The sequence below is a fragment of the Rhinoraja longicauda genome, chromosome 3 (genome assembly GCF_053455715.1).
Source record: "Rhinoraja longicauda isolate Sanriku21f chromosome 3, sRhiLon1.1, whole genome shotgun sequence".
Taxonomy (NCBI): domain Eukaryota; kingdom Metazoa; phylum Chordata; class Chondrichthyes; order Rajiformes; family Arhynchobatidae; genus Rhinoraja; species Rhinoraja longicauda.
In genome coordinates, this window is record NC_135955.1 from 99863080 (window position 1) to 99883396 (window position 20317).

At 43.1% G+C, this 20317-nt stretch overlaps 1 protein-coding gene across 1 annotated transcript in view; it reads left to right on the forward strand.

The window, feature by feature from the left end:
- The first annotated feature begins 3771 nt into the window (after positions 1–3771).
- ap3b1a (adaptor related protein complex 3 subunit beta 1a) overlaps positions 3772–20317 on the forward strand; it is a 229608-nt gene continuing 213062 nt past the window's right edge. The window contains exon 1 of the mRNA XM_078396753.1: positions 3772–4027. Within this exon, the coding sequence (XP_078252879.1) occupies positions 3882–4027 (146 nt within the window). The 5' untranslated portion in view covers positions 3772–3881. The remainder of the gene's footprint in view (positions 4028–20317) is intronic.

Consider the following 20317-nt stretch of genomic DNA (forward strand, 5'->3'; position numbering starts at 1 on the left):
AGAGGAACATTTTAAAGAGTCAAGAATCTTTCATTGCCATATGTCCCAAACAGAACAATGAAATTCTTACTTGCAGAAGCGCAACAGAATATGTAAAGATAGTATTCTGCAAACAACATAATAAACAAATAAAAAAGTTCAGTATATATATATATATATATAGACACACATACATACACATAAAAACCATCAAATAATAAAGTGCAAAAAGACTAAAGTAATACTCCCAAGTCTGTGCAGTTCAGCGGTTATTTGGAGGTTGTACTGTTTAATAGCCTGATAGCTGTAGGGAAGAAGCTATTCCTGAACCGTGACGTCACAGTTTTCTGGCTTCTATATCTTCTTCTGATGGCAGGAGTGCAATGAATGTATGGCCAGGGTGGTGTAGCATCTGGTGATGCTAGCTGCCTTTTTGAGGCAGTGACTCCTGTAAATCCCTTTGATGGTGGGGAGGTTAGTACCTGTGATAGACTGGGCAGTGCTCACCACTTCTTGCAGTCTTCTTCGCTCCTGGACGTTCAAGTTGCCAAAGCATCTTGATGCAACCAGTCAATATGCTCTCTACTGTACATCTGTGGAAGTTCAAGAGATGTTCGGGGCAAGTTCGAAGTAGCAGGCCGGGATGCTCCCAGCAAGCAGGCGCGACTCGCACGCCACGGACCGACTTTGGAGGAGGACTCTCCAGGAGGACCCGCCTGGTAGGTCCAGCTCGCCCGACACAGTGTCTGGCGGGACTGGTAATCTGCCCAAAGGGCCGTTGGTCGGTGGATCCGGTAACCTACCTGAAGGCATATCTGATGGCATAACCGGGAGGGAGATGGAGAGGTCAGATACAAGAAGCAAGGACCAGTACCAGGGTGAACAGTGATTTTTAAGAAAGGAGGGAGAGAGAAAACGGGTAATTATAGACCAGTTAGTCTGACATCAGTGGTGGGGAAGATGCTGGAGTCAATTATAAAAGACGAAATTGCTGAGCATTTGGATAGCAGTAACGGGATCATTCCGAGTCAGCATGGATTTACGAAGGGGAAATCATGCTTGACAAATCTACTGGAATTTTTTGAGGATGTAACTAGGAAAATTGACAAGGGAGAGTCAGTGGATGTGGTGTACCTCGACTTTCAGAAAGCCTTCGACAAGGTCCCACATAGGAGATTAGTGGGCAAAATTAGGGCACATGGTATTGGGGGTAGGGTACTGACATGGATAGAAAATTGGTTGACAGACAGAAAGCAAAGAGTGGGGATAAATGGGTCCCTTTCGGAATGGCAGGCAGTGACCAGTGGGGTACCGCAAGGTTCGGTGCTGGGACCCCAGCTATTTACGATATACATTAATGACTTAGACGAAGGGATTAAAAGTACCATTAGCAAATTTGCAGATGATACTAAGTTGGGGGGTAGTGTGAATTGTGAGGAAGATGCAATAAGGCTGCAGGGTGACTTGGACAGGTTGTGTGAGTGGGCGGATACATGGCAGATGCAGTTTAATGTAGATAAGTGTGAGGTTATTCACTTTGGAAGTAAGAATAGAAAGGCAGATTATTATCTGAATGGTGTCAAGTTAGGAGGAGGGGGAGTTCAACGAGATCTGGGTGTCCTAGTGCATCAGTCAATGAAAGGAAGCATGCAGGTACAGCAGGCAATGAAGAAAGCCAATGGAATGTTGGCCTTCAGAACAAGAGGAGTTGAGTATAGGAGCAAAGAGGTCCTTCTACAGTTGTACCGGGCCCTGGTGAGACCGCACCTGGAGTACTGTGTGCAATTTTGGTCTCCAAATTTGAGGAAGGATATTCTTGCTATGGAGGGCGTGCAGCGTAGGTTCACTAGGTTAATTCCCGGAATGGCGGGGCTGTCGTATGTTGAAAGGCTGGAGCGATTGGGCTTGTATACACTGGAATTTAGAAGGATGAGGGGGGATCTTATTGAAACATATAAGATAATTAGGGGATTGGACACATTAGAGGCAGATAACATGTTCCCAATGTTGGGGGAGTCCCGAACAAGGGGCCACAGTTTAAGAATAAGGGGTAGGCCATTTAGAACGGAGATGAGGAAGAACTTTTTCAGTCAGAGGGTGGTGAAGGTGTGGAATTCTCTGCCTCAGAAGGCAGTGGAGGCCAGTTCATTGGATGCTTTCAAGAGAGAGCTGGATAGAGCTCTTAAGGATAGCGGAGTGAGGGGGTATGGGGAGAAGGCAGGAACGGGGTACTGATTGAGAGTGATCAGCCATGATCGCATTGAATGGCGGTGCTGGCTCGAAGGGCTGAATGGCCTACTCCTGCACCTATTGTCTATTGTCTATAATGCCTCCAGCGCCTTCAGGCAGACTGCAGGAGGCGGCCCAGGATGCAAAGATGGCCAGGCCAGGAGAAGAATGGGACTTTGGTTTACGGGAATTGGTCCAGTACGTCGAGTGCGTGGGGTAGACTTTGGACTTTGCGTAATGGCTCAAAAAATGGCGGCGCCCACATGTGTAATATACGTACAAGGATTACACTGTACAATTGCGCATGCGACAAATAAAGCACCATTGACTAAGTTTTTTACACAGAGTGGTGAATGAGCGTTCATTCATTCATTGCCATGGCCACACACTCATTTCACCCCTGCCATCGGGAAGAAAGTACAGGAGCCTGAAAACGGCAACATCCAGGTTCAGGAACTGCTTCTTCCCTGCAGCCATTAGGCAATTAAACACGACAAACTCAAATAAGCTCTGAACTACGTAGACTGTTATTGTTATTATTATTGCAATATTATTGTTTGTTTGTTTTTATGTGTACATATTCGTGCATGTGTGTGCGTGTGTCTATATATATATGTATGTATGTAGGAAGGAACTGCAGATGCTGGTTTAAACTGAAGAAAGATGCAAAATACTGAAGTAACTCAGTAAGACAGGCAGCATCTCTGGATAGAAGGAATGGGTGACATTTCAGGACGAGACCCTTCTTCAGACATATATTTACATAATCTGTATATATGTGTAAATGTATGTGTATATATACATATACTGAACTTTTTTATCTCGTTTATTATATTGTTTACAGTGTACTATGTTTACATATCCTGTCGTGCTGCTGCAAGTAAGAATTTGATACGATACAATAGAACTTTATTTATCCCAGGAGGGAAATTGATTTGCCATCAGTCATAAAAAACACAAAATACATAAAATTAATACATGAACACTCCCATTATTCTATCTGGGACATATGACAATAAAAGACTCTTGAACACTTTGACTCTTGACTCTTGGACTTTGGGCTCTTGACCTCTGGGCTCTTGGACTCTTGGACTGTTGACTTGTGGACTTTGGGCTCTCGGACTCTTAGCTCTTGGACTTTGGGCTCCCGGACTCTTGGCTCGGGTTCTTGGGCTCTTGGGCTCTTGGGCTCTTGGGCCCTTGGGTTCTTGGGCTCTTGTGCTCTTGGGTTCTTGGGCCCTTGGGTTGGGTTCTTGGGCTCTTGGGTTGGGCCCTTGGGTTCTTGGGTTGGGCTCTTGGGCCCTTGGGTTCTTGGGCTCCCGGGCTCTTGGACTATTGACTCTTGGGTTGGGTTCATGGCTCTGGGGCTCTGGGGCTCTTGGGCTCTTGCTGCCCAAGGCCAGAGCATCATGGTACTGAGAGGGAGATCCGAGTGGGTGTTTGACGGCGCGCGTGACGTCAGGACGGCCGTTTCCATGGCAGCGGCTGCATCATGTGACCAGGGGGCCTCGTGACCTCTCACCCTGTCGGCTGTTTCCGGTCTCTGCGGATTGAGGAGAGGAGGGAGAAGAGTAAATCCCCAGCCAACTTAAACTTGAAAGCTAAAGAGTCAAGTTCAACGTGTCGCAGTTGGAGTCGCGGCGCAGTGTGAAGAGAGCTGCTGCGGCCGGATTATGGCGAGTAACAACGTGTCCTACAACGACCAGGGCGACCGAGGCCCGGGAGGGGAGTCGACAGAGTTGGGCCAAGAAGCCACGGCGATGACTTCAGGAGCTGCTGGCGGCTCGGCGTTTCGCCTCTTCAGCACAGACTACAAGAAGTAAGTCACCCACCTCCTCCTCTTCGCCGCACCCGCCAACCAAAAAGGCTGGTTTGAAGTTTCTCGGAAACAAAAACTTTACTCACGTTAATTCAAGTTCAGGCGCACACGCTGTCAAGTGACTGCAACGCAGGGTTTTGGAGAAATAGACAAAAAATGTTCAGTCGATGTTGAAGAGTCCAGGGTGTGTTATTAGCACTAGTTGCTGTTTCATGCTGTAAGTCTGTCTTTTGCTTAGTTTTCTTTTCCCGTGAAATGGAGCAAAAGCAATAGATGATGTACTCTGAAGAAGGGTCTCGCCCGAAACGTCGCCCATTCCTTCTCTCCTGAGATGCTGCCTGACCTGCTGAGTTACTCCAGCATTTTGTGAATAAATACCTTCGATTTGTACCAACATCTGCAGTTATTTTCTTACACTAGATGATGTATCTGACCACTTGCAATATTTCGAAAGCTTTCAGTCTTGCTACTTACATTCTTTCCATAGGAGACATAAATTGATGTTGTGTAAGAAACTTGCTTGGATTTGAGGGTATTGGCTTTGAGCTGAGTTCGGAATGAGGGTCCTGACCTGAAATGTCACTTATAATAATAATAATAATAATAATACATTTTATTTATATAGCGCTTTTCATATACTCAAAGACGCTTTACAGAGATTTTGAGATTTTACAGAGATTTTATCCATGTTCTCCAGGGATGTTGCCTGACCTGCTGAGTTACTTGGATTTTTCTTCTGGAATGTTGGAGGCTTTGGTTGACCTGATAGAGGTTTACAGCCTGAAGCCTGAAGAAGGGGTTTGACCCGAAAAGTCACCCATTCCTTCTATCCAGAGATGCTGCCCGTCCCGCTGAGTTACTCCAGCATTTTGTGTCTATTTTCAGAGGTTTACAAAATTGAGTGGTGTAGATAGGGTAGATGGCCAGAACCCTTTCTCCCAGGTTGCAAGTGCCAAAGACTCGAGACTAGAACGATATGGTCAGAGGGGGAAAGTTTACAAGTTATGTGTGTGGTAAGCTTTTTATACTGAGAATGATGGGTGGCTGGAATGTGCTTCCAGAGAGTTGGCTGAAGCAGATACAACAGTAGCGTTTAAGAAACTTTGATATAAGCACATGGATATGCAGGAAAATGAGGGATGTGGATCACGAGCAGGCAGAGGAGATTAATGTCATAACATAATGTCATCCTGTTGGCACAGACATTAATAATAATAATAATGCATTACATTTATATAGCGCTTTTCAAACACTCAAAGACGCTTTACAGGGATTACTAGAACATAGAGAAGAAAATAAATAGATACATAAGTAAACGAACAGAAAAAGGAGACAGAAGGTGAGGTGACGGTCAGTAGTTGAAGGCAGTGCTGAACAGGTGAGACTTCAGTGATGTTTTGAATGTGGTGAGTGAGGAGGAGTCTCTGACGGTTTGGGGTAGTGAGTTCCAGAGGGTGGGAGCAGCGATGGAGAAAGCCCTGTCCCCCCAGGATCTGAGTTTGGTCCGGATGGGTGGGGACAGGAGGTTGGCAGCAGCAGAGCGGAGGGTGCAGGTGGGAGTGTGTCTGTGGAGGAGGTCAGTCAGGTAGGATGGGGCCAGGTTATGGAGGGCTTTGTAGGTCATGAGGAGGATTTTGTACTGGATTCTCTGGGGGATGGGGAGCCAGTGGAGCTTGTAAAGGACGGGGGTGATATGGTCACGGATCGGGGAGTGGGTGAGTAGACGGGCAGCGGAGTTTTGAATGTATTGAAGTTTACTGATGATTTTTGAGGGTGAGCCATAGAGGAGGCTGTTGCAGTAGTCCAGACGGGAGGTGATGAAGGCGTGGATGAGGGTTTCTGCAGCTGTGGAGGAGAGGGATGGACGGAGACGGGCGATGTTTTTGAGGTGGAAGAAGGCTGTCTTGGTGATGTGTTTGATGTGTTTGTCGAAGGAGAGGGTTTGATCAAAGATGATTCCAAGATTCCGGATGTGAGGGGAGGTGGATACTGGGAGACCATCAATATTGAGGATGAAGTTTTGGGTGGATTTGGTGAGCGTTTTTGGACCAATGATGATGATTTCGGATTTGTTGCAGTTGAGTTTGAGGAAATTTGATTGAAGCCAAGATTTTATTTCAGTGATGCAGTTTGTCAGTGTAGAGTGTGTGGTGGTGGAGATTGACTTGGTGGAGATGAGGAGCTGGATATCATCGGCGAAGCAGTGGAAGTTGAGACCATGACGGTGGATTAATTGACCAAGGGGGAACAGGTAGAGGATGAAGAGGAGGGGGCCAAGGACTGAGCCTTGGGGGACACCTTGGGGGAGGGGAGCGGTGGGGGATTTACAGTTGTTAATGGAGATGAACTGGTGCCTGTCGGAGAGGTAAGATTTGATCCAGGATAGGGCTGTGCCGGTGATGTTAAAGGAGGTTTCAAGTCGGGTGAGGAGAATGGAGTGAATTATGGTGTCAAAGGCGGCGCTGAGGTCAAGTAGGATGAGGATGTTGAGGTTGCCAGCGTCAGACATTGTGGTCCAAAGGCCTGTTCCTTTTCTGTACTGTTCCTGTAATATATGTTCTATATCTTTATATGCAGTATATTCTTTGGTAAACTTAATTTGAATTTGAATTTATTTTTTATTAGCCAAGTATGTATACATACAAGGAATTTGCCTTGCTGCTTTGCTCGCAAGTAACAACATGACATACAGTAAACAATTAAGAATAAAATATTATAATTTAAACATGTGAAGAATGAAATAAAATACCAGAGCGAAAGGACACTCTGGTATTTTAATTCATTACTTAAGAACTTAAGAAAAATGTAATGATTTGCTTAAGGGTAATGGTATAGTAAAGCATCATAATGAGATTTCCCAGAAACAGTTTAATCTATTGATTAAAATTGGTATATAATTTGTTTGATGTTTAGTCAAAAATCTAATTTTGGAAAGTTTTTAATTGCTTGCATGTGTACAAATACTGCAATATTGAGATTCTTCTCTGTAAGATATTGGGGGAAAGTTTAAAACCAACTACATTTTTCAGCATTGTTTCCTTCAATCTTCGCCTGTGGTTTAAGAAAAGCACTTCACTTTGAAATTTAGCTGTGTTGGTTGCTCAAAAGAAAATTATTCATAAACTTTATGATTGTATCCTGGTCAGAATTATTGATTGTTCAACTTGCATTCAACTTAGTACCTCAATGGATGGAGCATTTAGGAGTGGATACCGCCCTTGCCAGTGATACTTGCAACCTGAAAAATAAATTAGAAATCGAGATAAATGGGTAACATAACCACATGAATATTGCTGAATATCCAGAGCTTATTTTGATTAGAAAGGCAGATTTTTGCCTTGGCAATGTTCAAGGTATCTCATCATTATACAGCAAATTGTACATCAAGGCAAAAGAGAGAAAGTACTGTTAAAGTATTATGTTGTGGTCAGTCAACAAGTTTTTCTTTTCTTGGCTAAGGCTAACATTCAAAGCCAAGTAGGATAATCTGCAATGGGTTTGCATTATATTGAAAGTAAATGCATTCAAGTTTTGATTTGAAGGGTAATATGAAATCTTGCTGGAGAAATTTATATATTTTTTTGATTTGCGTACCTTGAGGTAGTCTTCCTCTGAAGTTTATGGCTTTTAAGCTGGCATTGACTGTGGTTTCATTTCTCTGGATTGAAGGTGGAGTGCAGAGAGCAAAAATAACTTTCATTCCTTCTCACCCTGAAAGTTTGTGGAATTCTCCCCACCACATTCAGAATTATTGATTCAAGTTACAATGTCCTGGCTTTTCGAGTCAGGACTCAAAAATAATTTGAATTGAGATTCTTGTGTTGCTACTTCAGTGGGACAGCTTTCTCCATGTATGTGATTCGTATTCCATTAACGTGCATGAAATAATTTTGTGGCAGTTTCTAACCATCTGTCTACCCAAAGCTCTGCAGAGTAGATTTGGTAAAAAGTGTTGGAACAATGCTACAGGCTTGAATATGATTCTATTGCGATACATTGGTTTGTATCATGGGTCGTATGCACAATCAAGGACAAGTCCAGTCTGATTGATAGATTCATGCTTTAGACCCATGTTCATGTTAGGCTGAAAAAGCTTGTGCACATTGGCTGATATTGTTCCTTGCGTTTCACCTGGAGTTATTGAACAAAGAAGAACATGTCAACTATATATGAGCAGTTATTTAGGGCGTAGCTATGTGGCCAGTTGGAAACATTTCAGAAGGATCCTGACAGTGACTTGACCCATGGACAGAAGGAGACTCCTCTGCAGTTGGACATGTCTCTTTTGCTGAAGATATTTGAGGGAGCCTTTGTAGTCCTGAAAACCTTTAGGCTTTACATGAGGAGCACATAGAAACCCTTCGTAATAGGTGGAGACAGCAGACCATCTCACAAAATACCCACACACCTGTCCTGTAGACGAGTTTGCAGTTTCTATGTTTATGTCATTATGCACCTTGGAAGCCACAAAACTGGAGTGGAAGTAGGTCATTTTTAATCCTGAGGAAGTATTTAAGAAGTGGATATTTATGAAGGCTTCCTTGCCAGATGCTTCCAAACTGTTTTGAAGGAAAACTGAAGGATGAATGTGCTTCCATCAAGAGGCACTCTGTTGCAGGGTCTCGACCTGAAATGACAACTATTCATGACAACCATTCATCTGTTTGCCTCCAGCTTGATGCACTGAGTTCCAGCAGTTCTTTTTTTTGCTTGAGATTCTGTCATTGAGCAGTCTCTTGTCTCGAAGAGACATTCTAGTTATTCAGTGGATGCTTTCGCTGCCAAGGTTGGATAAAGGTTTTGTGATTAAAATTGATTTAAGCCATTATGAAGTTATAAGGTATTAATGATTTGATGTTTTGCAATTTTCTGCCACTTGTCACTTAAGGATTTCTTCAGTGATCAACACGAATCAGTTTCCGGCTGTGACTGCAATGAATGAAGTGACACTTTCAGACCAGTTTGAAAATCGTTTTGAATGCTTGTCAAATGAATGGCAGTCATGCAATTGCAGGAGAGGCAACACCTGTCCTTGTTCCCTTGCTTTCAGGGATCCCACAATCTATTTGCATTTCTTCCATTCAGTGTCCATAATGTGGTCTCCTCCACACAGAAGAAACAAAAAAAAGGTTGGTTTTGTGAAGCACCTGCCTTCAATTTATAAGCACTTCCAGTTATCTGCTACATTGATTCCCCAACCAACTCCTACTCTGAACTCTGTCTCCAGCACTAACAACAAGGCCCATTATAAGCTTGAGGAACAGGAGCTGCTTTTCTTTCCAGAGTCATGTAGCAGCCATCTGGACAATATCTACTTCCACACCTTTGGGCTATATGCTTTCTCTGTTTATCAGAATTGTTCAGCACCAGCACTCGCAATCTACTTTTTACTCTTTTTTTTCCCCCAATTAGAAAGGTTCCGCATGGTAGGCTGCTCTGGAAGGTTAGGTCACATGGGATCCAGGGAGAGATAACTGAATGGATAGAAAAGTAGCTTTGTGGAAGGAAGCAGAGGGTGATGGTGGAAGTTTGCTTCTCGGACTGGGCCCGTTACTGTTTGCATTTATTTCAATGTTTTGGATGAGAAAATACACAGCAAGATTAGCAAGTTTGCAGAAGATACCAAAGTGGGTGGTTTTGCAGAAAGCAAAGATGGTTGGCAGCAGGATCAATTGGCCAGGTGGGCTGAGGAATGGTTGATAAAATTTAATGCAGAAAAATGTGAGGTGTTGCATTTTGGAAAGTCTAACATGGGCAGGACCTACACAGTGAATGGTAGGGCTCAGGGAAGTGTTGTCGAGCAGTGGGATCTAGGTGTGCAGGTTCATGGTTCCTTGAAGGTGGAGTCGCAGGTGCATAAGGTGTTCAAAAAGGCATTTGGCACATTGGCCTTCAGAGTATTGAGTATCGAAGTTGGGAGGTTATGTTGCAGTTGTATAAGACGTTGGTGAGGCCGCATTTAGAGTATTGTGTTCAGTTCTGGGCACCATGTTATAGAAAAGATGTTGTCATGTTTGAAAAGGATTGGAGAACATTTACGAGGATGTTGCCAGGACTAGAGGGTGTGATCCAAAGGGATAGGTTGAGTAGGCTGGGTCTCTATTTTTTGGAGCGCAGGAGGATGATGGGATGATCCTAGAGGTGTATAAAATCACGAGAGGAATAGATTGGGTAGAGGCATAGTCTCTTGCCCAGAGTAGGTGAATAGAGGACTACCGGACATTGGTTTAAGGTGAAGGGGAAAATATTTAATAGGGATATGAGGGGTAACTTTTTCACACAAACGGTGGTGGGTGCATGGAACAAACTGTCAGAGGAGGTAGTTGAGGCAGGGACTATGCCATCATTTAAGAAACAGTTAGACAGGTACATGGATATGATAGGTTTGGAGGGATATTGACCAAACGCGGGCTGGTGGGACGAGTGTAGCTTGGGCATGTTGGCTGGTGTGGGCAACTTGGGCCAAGGGGCCTGTTTCCACGCTGTATCACTGTCTATGACTCTATCCATTTCCCCATCATCCGTTTTGGGACTTTAAACTAATTTAGTTTGACTTTCCCATTTCTGACATGGGGGCCTTTGACATTAACTCTGTTTATCTTGGTCAGTTGCTGCCTGACTCATTGAATGTTTCAGCATTATTTTTTTATTTTTAAGATAATGGTGGTCTTTATTTTCTTTGCAGAAGTATTTGTGGTTTCACTTATGGTAAAGTAAGCTTTTTTGGGATAAAGAAATCTAAACCTCTCCAAATTTAGTTTGCTATTGTCTGTTTTGTGGGATTGATTGAGTTTGAGTTAATCACTGATTACGGAGACGTTCCCTGGCTTGTGTTTATGACAATTAGTGAAGGGTCAGCACTCGCAGTTAACCTTCAATTCTGCTTGAAGATTTGTGATGGGGATCTGTGAGGTGGATTATTCTGATGTATTACTTGGATCATTTGTAAGGAATCTGTATTGTCCAGCAGAGTGAAAACAACAAGCTGATAGAGCCGCCAATCAAATTATTGACTTTTGATAGTGAACCAGCGAGTTTAAAAGTTCTTATTTTTGAAACTTAAACATTTGCAAAGAAAAGATGGAGATAAATGCACAGGTTAAGTTAGAAATGTAATTGCTCTTCAAGAGTGTTTAAACCATTTTGACATGTGTGCACAGCTTCAGAAGGGGCAACTGCAAAACTGAAAACAGAAGGCAGAAATTAACTTGAAAGACAAACAAATGGTTAGAACAAATCTTCACCTACTCCATCTGCTGAGCTACTCCAGCATTTTGTTACTTATAATAGTCTTATTTTTGTAAATATTCCAGCACACTTTGCTTTTGCTTTTTTTTTTGTGTTGCACATCATTGCAATTGTCAAACACATCTGATGCATTTAAAAGGTGTAGAAGATAGAATGTAGAGAAACGAGGCTCCAGAAGCTGGAATCTGGAACAATGTCAGCTTGTAAATTTCAATTTGTTAAAACCAGCTCAAATATAAACACTCTGGACCCAGGCCCTGTGCAGGCACCTAGCCATCGCCCCTGGCTCACGTCTGGATTAACGAATGACCCAACTACCGAACCATTGGGATTTCTCAACAACTGATTGTGGATTATTGGAATTTAAATGCATATCCCTTTGCAGTCTCTTTATATCTTTCTTGCAATTTGATAACCTATCTTTTTTGCTTTGGTATTGGTTAATTATTGTCCCAGATAGTGTGGAAAAAACATTGTTTTGTGTACTATCCAGGCGTTTCATGCCGTAGATGAGTATTTGAGAGACCTCACGAGAAAAACGTGCAAGGGCCATATCAAGGTAGATTGGAAGATCAGGGATGCATCTGGAGGAGGCGAGAAGTCCATTCAAGAGACGAAGAACAAAGGGGAAGATGGTGTTCTTGAAGTTTCAACTTTTGTATCTTCTGCCCAATGGGAGAGGGTAGAAGAGGAAATGCCCTTCTTCTGTGTTCCTTGATTCTATTGGCTGATTAGCCCAATGTGGCTTGAAGTGTATATGGACTCCGTGGCAGTAGGGTGAGGGGGGTGGGGGTGGCTGTGATGGGGATAGAGGCTGGTTTGCTTGATGGACTCTGTAATTTTTTGCAGTCTTGGCGGAAGAGTTGCCATACCAAGCTGTGCATCAGGATCAGATGATTTGTAAAATTCGTTGATGGTCATTGGGAGCGTATCTTTTTAATGTTGTAATTTCATCAAATGTGGCTCACAATAGACTATTTTCATTCAAGATCTGTAGGAAGGAACTGCAGGTGCGGGTTTAAACCAAAAGTAGACACAAAATGCTGGAGTAACTCAGCGGGGCAGACAGCATCTGTAGAGAGGAGGAATGGGTGACATTTTGGGTTGAGACCCTTCATCCGAAACGTTACCCATTCCTTCTCCAGAGATGTCCCGCTGAGTTACTCCAGCATTTTGTGTCTATCGTTACTTTCATTCAAGATGTTGAATAAAAAAATTGTAAATCGTTGAGGCCCCCATGTCAGAATCCCATAAATGTTGCATGTCTAGCCTTCCATCACAGTGAGGAGGGGACTGGAGGAGACTCACTGTGATGGATGTTTCTTTTTGGGGGGTTTTGTGTTGGTTGGGGTTTTGTGTTGGTTGTGTAATTTGCTTATTTTATTGCTCTTATTGTTGGACTGTGGGTGACGAAATTTCGTCCAAAAAACTTGTTTTTTGGATGACAAATAAAGATATCTTGAATCTTGAATCTTGAATGTCCTTTTGAGTGGACCACATCCATATTTGCCCAATCCAATCATACCTGCTTCTGGGGAAGTTTCTCATCATATTTACTGCTACTACTGTACATCCTTCATACTCCATATCCCAGCCCCATGTTATATGGAGTCAGATGTGCATGTGAGAAACACTCAGTTGGCCTTTCTTCACTATATTTGGTGCCGGCTGTCTTGTATGACATCCAGTAAAAATGAATTTTAGTTTCTTGCAGTTTTCCAATTTAAATTACACTTCAGCGCTGCCTCAGATTGTTTCCTTGCCAATGATTACATCACTAAACCTAACTATTACATGTGTTCAGAAGGACACAAAGTGCTGGAGTAACTCAGCAAGTCAGGCAGTGTCTCTAGAGACATTCATAAAAAGCTGGTAGAGAGCATATTTAATGGTTGCATCACAAACCGGTTTGGCAAGTCGAATGTCTTGGAACGAAGGAGATTACAAATAATGGTGGACACTGCCTAGTCTTTCATGGGTACTAATCTCCCCACCAATAAAGGGGTCTTTTGGAGGTGCTGCATCAAAAAGGCAGCCAGCGTCATTAAATGTACACATCAGCTTGGCCATGCTCTCGCTTCCTACCATAGGGAAGAAGGTCTGGGATGCACTATAAAAAGCGTACTGTTGGGTTGAGTCACAGCTTGGTTTGGGAACAGCTTTGCCCAAAACTGCAAGAAATTGTAGAGTTGCGCAAGTAGCCCAGTTCATCGCACAGATCCACTGTTGACTTGATCTACATTTCATGCTGCCTCGGCAAAGCAACCAACATCATAAAAGACCGTTCTCAGGCCAGCTGTTTCTCCTCCCTGCTCCCAATCAAGCAGAAGATTCTGAAGCTTGAAAGTGCACTGTACCAGACTCGGGAATAGCTTCTCTCTCTCTCTCTCTCTGTTATCAGGTTTTTCAATGGTCCTTCCATAAGCTAGAATCCAGTCTGATTCACCTCTACCCCATTGTGGACATTGGACTCTGTCTATGGAACTGTTATGGTGTAATTCTGCTTGGTATTTTTTCTTTCACTCTACCTATTGTACTAGAGATTGATGTGATTGTATTTATATGTAGTATTATCTGATCTGATTGGATAACATGCAAAACAAAGCTATTCATTGTACCTCAGTACACGTGACAATAACAAACCTAAAGGAGTCTGAAAACCATGACCACCAGGTTTCAAAATAATGCTTCCCATCGACTATCAGGCTTTTGAACACAACACAACACTAACCTCAACTATGACCTTTGGCACTAATGACCTTGGTTTTTTTTTGTTGCATTGGTACATGTTTTGATTAATTTATAGAATTTTTGTTTATTATATATTGTCTGTATTTTATACAGGCCTGTAATGCTGCTGCAACTAAGAATTTCATTGTTCTTTTGTCAGTATATATGACAATTGACTCTCGCAAGGGGTCCCGACCCGAAACGCCACCTGTCCTTTCCCTCCCCGAAACGCCACCTGTCCTTTCCCTCCCCAGATGCCGCCTGACCCACTGAGTTCCTCTGGCACTGTTTTGCATCAGGTGCCCATTTTGACTTATCTGATCCTATCCTATCCTATTTTATTTTCCCCATATCTCATCAAGTTGCTCCAGATTCTGTGTCTCTAGACACTTGGGTCACTTCAGTATATCCTTCCTTAAATATGGAATCTCAAACTATTTGCAGTATTCTAGTTCCAGTCTCAAGCATCCAGCAAAGTTGCATTGAATTCCCATACTTCTATATTTCATACTCCTTGCAATCAAGGCCAATGTTCCTATCAACCTTCCTATTGTTATGCAGGTACCTACATGCCATTCTATGTATTTGATGTACTAAGACCTCTGGATATCCCCATTTTCCAGTCTACTTCCATTTAAATATTAATTTGCTCTTTAATTCGTGCTTTGAATGTGGATAATTTCATGATTCCTATTTTATATTCCATCTGCCAACTTCCTACCCACTTGTCTACCTTTATCACTTTTCGGGCCTTTTGTGACCTCCCCATGCCTTGCCAATCCACCTATCTTGGTATCATCGGGAAATTTGGGTACAGTACTTTCAGCTGCTTTACCCAAGGCATTTAATATTTTATAGGGAATAGGAAAGTTTTAATGCTTTAGGTTCAGAGGGATGTGGGTCAAACATGAGTAAATGGGTCTAGCTTAGATGGGGCATCTTGGTGGAGCTGGGGGCCCTGCTTCTGTGTTGCATGACTCGATGACTGAGCTATGCAGCGAATAGTTGAGGCTTCATACAGATCCCCATGGCACCACACTAGTTGTTAAATGCCAATTGAAAAATGACCCATTTATCCTGACTATTTCTGTTAGCTAGACCCTTGCACATGCCTGTACATGGACTCAATTTATGCTTCTACATTACCCCACCCTTTGAACTTTTTTCTCTTCAATTCACATGTAGATTTAGATTTTAGATTTAGAGATACAGTGCAGAAACAGGCTCTTCGGCCCACCGGGTCCCCGCCGCCCAGCGATCCCCGCACACTAACACTATCCTACACCCACTAGGGACAATTTTTACATTTGCCCAGCCAATTAACCTACACACCTGTACGTCTTTGGAGTGTGGGAGGAAACCAAAGATCTTGGAGAAAACCCATGCAGGTCACGGGGAGAACGTACAAACTCCGGACAGACGGCGCCCGTAGTCAGGATCGAACCTGAGTCTCCGGCGCTGCATTCGCTGTAAGGCAGCAACTCTACCGCTGCGCCACCTAAGACAACCAAGTTTATTGAAATCTTCTCATAAAATATGACGTGACAATTTCGTATATCATCTATTTGGCCTGCTAACACCTGGACAACCTTCAACCTTTGAATTTGTGGGTTAAATGGTGTGCTGCTTAAAACTGTAAATTTAATTTGAACCACAAGATGGTGCTAGTTCATTACAGAACTCGAGAAAAGCCCAATTTCAAAGTAAGGTCTAAGTTGTTGCTTTGTACGGGCAGTTCAAGCAGCCAGCAAATTGCTTTTTTTTAAATTGCCATATGTTAGTGTGGCCTCTTGATAATGGAGAGTAGCTAAAATTGATACTTAATTATCACATGTCACAGTGAAATTCTTTATTTTGCATACCATACACCAAGTATGCAAAGAGTTGCCACATATAGGGCGTTGACAAAGTTATCAATTTAGAGAGTGGCAGTGTTGCGTTAATGCGGAAGTGGCACAGTAAAAAGTTTCCAAATCTTGTCAAGATGTTGGAATGAGTTTTGTAGGATGAGAAACTTCAAGAACAACAAAAATCTCAGTGTTTGTGTATCACCTTAAATGCTCATCTGTTAAACTTGGATAGCATCAGTTGCATTCATGATATTAAATAAGATGTGTTCAGAAATCCATGTGGGCTGGCAATGATTGGTTGCCCTGGTGAATTAAGAGTGGAAAAACATCAACCAATGTGTTGGGATTATGGAATAGTGGATCATGGGTTGTCAGAGTTTTGCTGTATTTCTTGCATTATGAATTGTATTGTTGAGAGTAACAGGATAGGGGGAAGCAACAAACCAAACTTGGCTTGCAGCAGAAGAGTTTTCTTTATTCCCGATTAAGGAGCAAAGGTGAAAAGCTGCAAGTTAAACATTTTCTGGGCACCAATTTTTGTCCTGCTATGCTCAAATGTATATTAGAAAAAAGGGAATCTTGCTGGAGCTAAAATTACTGATGAAAATTTGAAACATGCAAAGAACAACCCATTCACAATAAAACATAGAAACATAGAAAAATAGGTGCAGGAGTAGGCCATTCCTCCCTTCGAGTCAGCACCATCATTCAATATGATCACGGCTGATCATCTAAAATCAGTATTCCGTTCCTCCTTTTTCCCCATATCCCTTGATTCTAGCCCTAAGAGCTAAATCTAACCCACTCTTGAAAACATCCCGTGAATTGGCCTCCACTGCCTTCTTGTGGAACATGTTTCCTGCCTCTAACGTGTCCAACCCCTGAATCTTGTATGTTTCAATAAGATCCCCTATCATCCTTCAAAATTCCAGTGTATACAAGCCAAGTCGCTCCAGTCTTTCAACATACGACAGTCCCGCCATTCCGGGAATTAACCTAGTGAATCTACGCTGCATGCCCTCAATAGCATGAATATCCTTCCTCAAATTTGGAGACCAAAACTGCACACAGTACTCCAGGTGCGGTCTCACTAGGGCCCTGTACAACTGCAGAAGGACCTCTTTGCTCCTATACTCAACTCCTCTTGATATGAAAGCCAACATTCCATTGGCTTTCTTCACTGCCTGCTGTACCTGCATGCTTCCTTTCAGTGACTGATGCACTAGGACACCCAGATCTCGTTGTATGTCCCCTTTACCTAACTTGACACCATTCAGATAATAATCTGCCTTCCTATTCATAGAAACATAGAAAATAGGTGCAGGAGTAGGCCATTCGGCCCTTCGAGCCTGCACTGCCACTCAATATGATCATGGCTGATCATCCAGCTTAGTAACCCGTATCTGCCTTCTCTCCATACCCCCTGATCCCTTTAGCCACAAGGGCCACATCTAACTCCCTCTTAAATATAGCCAATGAACTGGCCTCAACTACCTTCTGCGGCAGAGAATTCCACAGACTCACCACTCTCTGTGTGAAGAAATGTTTTCTTATCTCGGTCCTAAAAGACTTCCCCCTTATCCTTAAGCTGTGACCCCTGGTTCTGGACTTCCCCAACATCGGGAACAATCTTCCCGCATCTAGCCTCTCCAACCCCTTAAGAATTCTATATGTTTCTATAAGATCCCCCCTCAGTCTTCTAAATTCCAGCGAGTATAAGCCTAGTCTATCCAGTCTTTCTTCATATGAAAGTCCTGCCATCCCAGGGATCAATCTGGTGAACCTTCTCTTTACTCCCTCTAAGGCTAGAGTTCTTACCACCAAAGTGGATAACCTCACACTTAAACACATTAAACGACATCTGCCATGCATCCGCCCACTCACACAACCTGTCCAAGTCACCCTGCAACCTCATAGCATCTTCCTCACAGTTCACACTGCCACCCACAACTCTGGGTGAAGAAGTTTTTCCTTATCTCAGTCCTAAATGGCCTGCCCCTTATTCTTAAACTGTGACCCCTGGTTCTGGACTCCCCCAACATTGGGAATTCTTTTCCTGCATCTAACCTGTCTAATCTTTAAGAATTTAATATGTTTCTATAAGATCCTCTCTCATCCTTCTAAATTCCAGTGAATACAAGCCCAGTCGACCCATTCTTTCATCGTATGTCAGTCCCGCCATCCCGGGAATTACCCTGGTGAACCTACGCTGCATGCTCTCAATAGCAATAATGTCCTGCTTCCAATTAGGTGACCACAATTGCACTCAATACTCCAGGTGCAGTCTCACCAGGGCCCTGTGCAACTGCAGTAGGGCCCCCATGCTCCTAAACTCAAATCCTCTTGTAATGAAGACCAACATGCTATTAGCTTTCTTCACTGCTTGCTGTATCTGCATGCTTGCATTCAGTGAATTATGTACAAGCACACCCAGATCTTGTTGCACTTCCCCTTTTCCTAATCTGACACCATTCAGATAATAATCTGCCTCCATGTTCTTGCCACCAAAGTGGATAACCTCACATTTATCCACATTATCTGCCATGCATCTGCCCACTCATCCAACGTATCCAAGTCACCCTGCAGCCCCATAGCATCCTCATCGCAGCTCACACTTCCACCCAGCTTTGTGTCAAAAGTTTAATCGATTGGGTGGCAACCATAAGGTTAAAGCACATGCAACCCTATTGCGGTTGCAATTTGGATGAAGTGTAACATGGATTTTATCTTCCTTCTGAGGTTGGTGCCAACACAGAAGCTGGTCTTCATATCATATTTTCATTTCTGCCTTACTCGATGTCAGTAAACGTTGAAGGCCTCAGGATGAAGCACGTGCTCTGGGCAAGGCAACAGTACTGACTTGCACTCCAGTGATAGGCATGCCTTTAATCAAGCTGTTGCAGTAAGGTTAGAACACCCGTATCTCTTAAAATGGGAAAATGTCCAAGAACATACCGTTCAAAAACAAAAATAAAATGAACTTAATCTGGCTGACAGTCATCCAATTCTTGGCAGTCCTTTGGGGCAGTTGATGACTGATGTGTGTGTGAAAGTGAGGCCACGGGCTGGGATATCTGAATATTATGAAAAGCTACTTTTTGTTTAGACTTATCAGGGAAATATTACTCCCAATTGCTGTAACGTGGGATGTGACTGAGGTACTCCAGTAAAATCAAGGTACTCCAGTAAAAGCAAATTTATGGAATTGGGGGAATATTATCCACTTGTAGAAGTATCTTGCCCATTGGAAAATGGTTTTGATTACTGGAGGTTGGTGTTGTTGGCCTGAGGCCATTACTGACTCTGGGCAGTGTCCTCGTCCCAACCTTCAACTTTTTTGAAGTCCAAAGTGAGGATTTCTGCCGCTGAATGCATTCATCAAATGAAACAGTCCTGGCTTGCATAACAGCTAGACTTGAACAATATTTAGACATGGGATGATACATGGCGAGTAACATTTGGGCCATGTAGGTACCAAATGATGATCATCCCCATTGTAAGAGTGACCAAACACCCAACCTGGACATTGACCAATGTTACCTTCAAATCCTCTGCACATACCCAGTTATTTCATTGATGGGGAGAGTTAATCAGAGGATGAATATCCATAAGACGCAACTGCAGAATTAGGTTTTTCATCTCATTCCCATGTGAATGATCAGCTTTCTAATTCTCCAAAGCCTATCCACAATCTAAGATATGGATAAAGAGTGTGAAAGAGAAATCTTCACTTGCTTGGAACTATGCAACTTTAGCTCAGCACCATCCAGGATGAAGCTGCCTGTTTGATTGGCACCCATCTAAACATTCAACCCTTCCTCTACCAGACCAATGTGCACGAGGGAGATTAATTCAAGCAACAAAGCTACTCTATCACCACTTCGCCACGAAGGAAGAGAGATATGTTGTCGTGCCTCCAATTGTAGGGTTTTTTTTCTGTGCATCCTGAAACTACCAGTATGTTTGAATCGGAACAGTACACAGCATTTCAAGTGAAGTTTGCATGTTCTCCCTGTGATTGTGTGGGTTTCCACCAGGGGCTTTGGTTTCCTCCCACATGCTAAAGCTTGCAGGTTAATTGGTCCCTGTAAATTACCGCTTTGTGCAGGAAAGCTGATGGCATTATTCTGCTTGATGCTTTTGAATGCATTTGTTTCAAAATTGTTAGATATTTTTACTGTACCCATGATGGACACAAAAAGTGGGTGTAACTCAGCGGGCTTGACTGTCCCTATGGTTCTGTAATAAATAACTCTGGATTTATTTCGGACGGTCCAGTTTCAAGAGTCAAGAGAGTTTAATTGTCATATCTACTGTCAATAGGACAACAAAATGCTTCTACTAGAGAAAGAGGAATGGGCCAGCACTTTTGGAGTTTCTTTGCCAGAATGACACTGGCATTCACGACGACAATGCCCATCCCAAATTAAGCCACAATGGCAACAAATGCTGACTTTGTCAG